Source organism: Arachis ipaensis, chromosome B05, assembly GCF_000816755.2.
Source record: "Arachis ipaensis cultivar K30076 chromosome B05, Araip1.1, whole genome shotgun sequence".
Classification (NCBI taxonomy): domain Eukaryota; kingdom Viridiplantae; phylum Streptophyta; class Magnoliopsida; order Fabales; family Fabaceae; genus Arachis; species Arachis ipaensis.
In genome coordinates, this window is record NC_029789.2 from 97,686,783 (window position 1) to 97,687,365 (window position 583).

General features: G+C 30.7%; 1 protein-coding gene across 2 annotated transcripts in view; it reads left to right on the plus strand.

The window, feature by feature from the left end:
• LOC107643747 (protein SRG1) overlaps positions 1-583 on the plus strand; it is a 2,995-nt gene that overhangs the window by 1,117 nt on the left and 1,295 nt on the right. For both annotated transcript variants that reach the window (XM_016347477.2, XM_016347478.2), the window contains exon 2: positions 112-359. In XM_016347477.2, coding sequence (XP_016202963.1) covers positions 112-359 — 248 coding nt within the window. The remainder of the gene's footprint in view (positions 1-111; positions 360-583) is intronic.

Genomic DNA, 583 nt, shown 5'->3' on the forward strand with positions numbered 1-583 from the left:
AAACATAATTTTAGTTTTTGGGAGAAATAATATTACGATCCATTCGATTCATAAAAAAAAAATTAATCAATATACAACATGAAAGTTTCTGAACATGAAAATTAATGACAGCTTATCAACCATGGAGTCAACCCTGCGTTGGTGGAAAATTTCAAGAAAGAAGTTCAACAGTTTTTTAATCTGCCGATAGAAAAGAAGAAGGAATTCTGGCAGAAACCAGGAGAGATGGAAGGGTTTGGTCAAATGTTTGTTGTATCAGGAGAACACAAGTTAGAATGGGCTGATCTATTCCACATCGTGACTCTTCCATCGTACATAAGAAAGCCTCACTTATTCCCTCGTATTCCGCAACCATTCAGGTTATCCAATCTTATTTTTATATATCTTTAATTATATATTTGGAAGAACATCCTTGCTAAGTTACTATATCATCAAATATCTACAAGCACGAACAGATCAGAACTAGACCATTTTTAAAAGGGGGTCAAAAATTTGTTAAGGGAACAAAATTTAATAATTGATAATATTATGATGTATTTTTAAATATTTTTAATTATTTTTTTATGATGCTAAATTGATTCCA